This window comes from Magnolia sinica, chromosome 15 (genome assembly GCF_029962835.1).
Source record: "Magnolia sinica isolate HGM2019 chromosome 15, MsV1, whole genome shotgun sequence".
NCBI lineage: Eukaryota > Viridiplantae > Streptophyta > Magnoliopsida > Magnoliales > Magnoliaceae > Magnolia > Magnolia sinica.
The window spans coordinates 5,651,564-5,655,847 of record NC_080587.1 but is presented as its reverse complement, the minus strand read 5'-3'; the positions used below and the strand labels follow the sequence as shown (position 1 = coordinate 5,655,847).

Genomic DNA, 4,284 nt, shown 5'->3' with positions numbered 1-4,284 from the left:
TCATCATCAATTATTTACCACACTTTACATGCGCAGCGCTACAGTCAACCAAACAGGCCTCTCAATTAAACAAAACAAGGAGTACTCTAAATTAAGAATGGGCTTTTAAACCTTAAAATTTTCAACAACAACAACAACAACAAAAAGTAACTAATTATTAAAAATAGTAAAATTCAGCTTTGGATTGGAATATAACCCTTAAAAACAGCATTTCTTTTCCAAATCATAGGTAGCAAATTAGCAGTCGCCTATTAGTAAGTTGTAGGGCTTGCTAATAGCTTCTCAACGATACATTATAATAGCGGGCCGGTCTTATTAACCAAGTACGGGTGCATGAAGGACGTTTTGCCTATCTTAACCTTCAAGTGCGATTTCCTTGATCTTATTGCTCATAGGATCAGATGATTCGTCCTACATGACAAAGACACATATGTATGTGCGTGTGTATGTAAGGATGTACGCAAGCATTTTATATATAAAAGAAAACCCATGAGAGTTTTAGGTCATGAGAATTGATTTATTTGAGATAATACATACAAAGCACCTGTTCTAATCTTACACTTGGTGAAAACAACCTTTCTTATAAACATCTACGAAGGAGATTCAAACAACGACAGAGAGTCCATGCAATGAGTCTTTTTTGTTGGGACTTTTCTCATGCATAGCTTAAAGTAAGCAGCAACATAAGGAGCTAGACTACTGTCTATGCTCCGCACCATGTCTTAAATAGTGGTGACTTATCCACGGAACATGTGGCATGCGTGTACATCAATCTAGACCATCCATTTAGAGCCATGGGGCAAACTTTGGATCGATCACATGGTGAAAGTTGAAACGATGGGACGGTTCACATAAGAAATGCAATGGTACAACTACCATCCACATTAGGACACATGATCTTGATCCATGTACATGGATGCCACATGTACAGTGGATGAATCACCGCCGTTGAAGAAAGAGCCAAAGGGCCACATGGTAGGCAAGACTAGCTATCCACCCATCACAAGATCTTATTAGAGAGAGGGAGAGATTATCAGAAGATTGCAGGAGCCGAGCAGCAATCTAGAGAGAGGTCCATCAGCTCTTCTGCCTGACCTGTTGCTGCCTCATCCAAGAGCCACATCTCAAGGCAAGAGAATGGGGGCTGGTTGCCTGATCTGACCTTGGCTTCATCCACTGATGAGCTGAGGCTGTCGTTGGCAGTGTTGTGGGACCCATCTGGTTGGGTGGAGTCAGAAGATGATTTCTCCCATGCCATGCTGCTCAAACTCTCAAAAGAGAGAAGATTCTCTAGTTCTTCATGGGATATGATATCACAGTTCTCTTGCTCAGCTTTGATTTGATTGGGTGCAACAGCATTTGCATTTTCATTGCTTTGAGGTTGATTCTCTTCTTGAGCTGCCTTCGAACTAGCTTTTGGAGAGTTCCTCATCCAACCTTCCAAGAGTCTTGAGATGTTCTCAGTGCTTGAGGCATAAGTAGAGCCTCCAGTGTTCAATCTGAAAGAGGAGGGAAGGTTGGTGCCCATCTCTGAATTCCTTGTTTGGGTGTAGTAGCTTTTTGAAATGAGATTTGATGTGATTGCACTTGTATCTGATGTTGTCATGTGAGAGTCCATAGCTGTTTGGAACTTCTTTATCTTCTTCTTCAGGTGTGTATTCCAATAGTTCTTGATATCATTATCTGTTCTTTGAGGAAGGTAGGAAGCTATGGCAGCCCATCTGTAAGAAAAAAATAAAATAAAAATTAAGAATATAAAATAATAAACTATTTTAAAATTGGATTTGTCTTATTGCTTCCATGCTATCTGTAAACCCAAAATCAATCATTCTTTGAAAAATCTACAATCATATCTTATCATAATATCCTTTTTTTTAGATAATATTATATATGCACGTAGAGAACTGATATTCACACCCCCATTTTCTTATGCATTCAAAAGAGAATAAGGGTCCACGCATCATAAAAGTGGAACGTAAGTAGTCCAGATGGTAGCTCCCTACAATAAATGCATGTGTTGTGCACATATTCATATAAGAGGAGGTGATATTTACACCCATGAAATTGTAAGTTCCAGCCCCAAAAGGGTACAGTTCGGTTATTAATTATGATACTAAAAGTGAAAGCCAAGATCATCAAGGAAAATTATTATGATCAAATGGACTTCTCTAAGGGTGGAGATATAAATTTAGAGGGTGAAAATAACAATATCTGATGCCTATTTGAGCTGGTTTGGTGTTGATTTTGTGGTGTTATAGATGCAAGTGTTGTTGTTGTTGTGAATTTCTGCTGTTGCAGTGGATTCTTTGGTTCTGATGTATCAAAGATGGATGTTTTGTTGTTGTGAATTTCTCGATAAATAAAATCACAAGTGCAATCCCACCTTTCGAAAAGAAAATAAAAATCTTATGCAAGTGCTTAGGGCCTGTTTAGGTGCCATTTAAAAATGAGTTCGTTTCATTTTAGTTAATCTTAATTAGGTATAAAAGATTATATGTCATTTTGGTAAGAATAAAATTAATCCTGATAACCAACAATCATGATCTATAATTCATAACTACGATTAAGTAAAATGAGATGAACTCATTTTTATGTGCCAGCCAAACAGGGCATGTGTGAATTGTGATTTTAGAGAATTACCTGTTACCCAACAAGGCCTGAAGATGGATTATCATCCCTTCTTCATGTGGAGTGAAGTTCCCACGCTTGATTCCTGGTCTAAGGTAATTTGTCCATCTCAGCCTGCAACTTTTACTGCACCTCAGCAACCCTATAAGACGCGCGCAATGACAAATAAAAAATTAAATAAAATATTTGAAACTGATATTTAAAAAACCTCGATTAAAATGAAAAAGTAGATGCAAGAAAAGAAGAAGTAGAGAAAGAAGAATAACAAGAAGAGGATGATGATGATTATGATGTGATTTTTGTATCTTGATTTCATGATATTGAAAGGATGTAATTCAACAAATCAGAATTCAAGATAAGAAAAAAGAAAAAAGAAAAAGGAATTTGATGAAATTCTCAATACCCATCAAGAAAAAAGCTCTATGAACGGTAGGAAAAAAAAAAAAAAAAAAAGATCTTGGACTATAAAAGAAACAAACAAGAAAATGAAATCTTGGGTTTTATTTTTTAGTGTTAAAAATATCAATGCAAAAAACGACAAAAGAAAGAAACAAAAAGCTAATATCATGAAATCATGGAATTCAATACCTTCAAATTAAGAAGAAAAAAAGAAAGAAAGAAAGAAAGAAAACCCACATGGAATTTTATGAAATCTTTAACATCCACTAAAGAAAACCAATCAAATACAAAATGATTTTTTTTCTTTGGTTGTGATTTGAACTCTACCAGTGTTTGTAGGCACTGATCTCCAATTCCCTGGCCCATGTTCTTGGATGTAGGATACCAAGATGATATCTTCTTCAGGTGTCCAAGGACCTTTCTTGATACCCACCTTGTCACAGCAAGGAGGTCTTCCCATCTCTCTCTCTCTCTCTCTCTCTCTCTCTCTCTCTCTCTGGTGTTGTTTATTTTTCCATCTCTCATCTCATGTGAGTGTTTATATACAAGATGACTTGAGGAGAGGGAAGCTTTTTTTTACACTGTTGATCTACCACGCTGACTCACTTGGCTTTTTTATTATCTTTTTCAAATAGTCAAAATAACACCTCCCCCAAAGTCAGCTGAGATGTTGAATTTCTCTCTCTTTCCATTCACATGACTCAGGAGTTTCTCTCGAAAGGTTAAAACAACTTCCCATCTCCCTCTCATGCCCCATCAAATGTACCATTGTGCTGAGGTGCCCAATTCCTTACCTGTGAAGACGTGATCCGGACGGTTGATCTGATTTTTTAGATCATGGATTGAGGTGGTAGAAATAATCTCTGAGATTGGAAGATTCTAACTCTGTGACAAGTCCCCCAACAATGAACGGTTAGAATAGTCCACATTAGCAGGCCTAGGTGCCTTCACACATACATATACTAGGAATATTCCCATAGAGCTCACTGTATGGGGATCCTATAGATTCGGGTTGTGTGGGACCCACCATGGTGTTTGTGTGACATCCAGGCCGTCCATCAGTTGTGCCCTGATCCAAAGCTTAGGTTGGCCATAGAACAGGGAATAACGGATGGAGGACAGTTGAGAGGGGACACCCACCTTAGAAACTTTCGAATTTTTTGTTCAGACCCACCATACTACACTTCACGTGTGATCCATCCAATCCATTCATATGATCCGACCCAACAGGATGAATGGTTACCCCAAAAAGAAAGA

The 4,284-nt window shown here is 37.8% G+C and overlaps 1 protein-coding gene across 1 annotated transcript; it reads right to left on the bottom strand.

The window, feature by feature from the left end:
- Positions 1 to 496: 496 nt before the first annotated feature.
- LOC131227605 (transcription factor MYB60-like) lies at positions 497 to 3,546 on the bottom strand. Its single transcript, XM_058223408.1, has 3 exons — positions 3,355 to 3,546; positions 2,641 to 2,770; positions 497 to 1,721 (listed from the first exon to the last, which is right to left on the bottom strand). The coding sequence occupies exons 1-3, from the start codon at positions 3,485 to 3,487 to the stop codon at positions 1,034 to 1,036; spliced, it is 951 nt and encodes a 316-aa protein (XP_058079391.1). The 5' UTR covers positions 3,488 to 3,546; the 3' UTR covers positions 497 to 1,033.
- Positions 3,547 to 4,284: the final 738 nt, after the last annotated feature.

Bases quoted from the DNA above. Each gene is read 5' to 3' on its own strand.
- LOC131227605 (XM_058223408.1), bottom strand. From the start codon at position 3,487: ATGGGAAGACCTCCTTGCTGTGACAAGGTGGGTATCAAGAAAGGTCCT. The intron at 2,771-3,354 runs GTAGAGTTCAAA...CGCGTCTTATAG, and splicing joins ATCAGTGCCTACAAACACTG to GGTTGCTGAGGTGCAGTAAA. The intron at 1,722-2,640 runs GTAATTCTCTAA...TTTTTCTTACAG, and splicing joins CAGGCCTTGTTGGGTAACAG to ATGGGCTGCCATAGCTTCCT.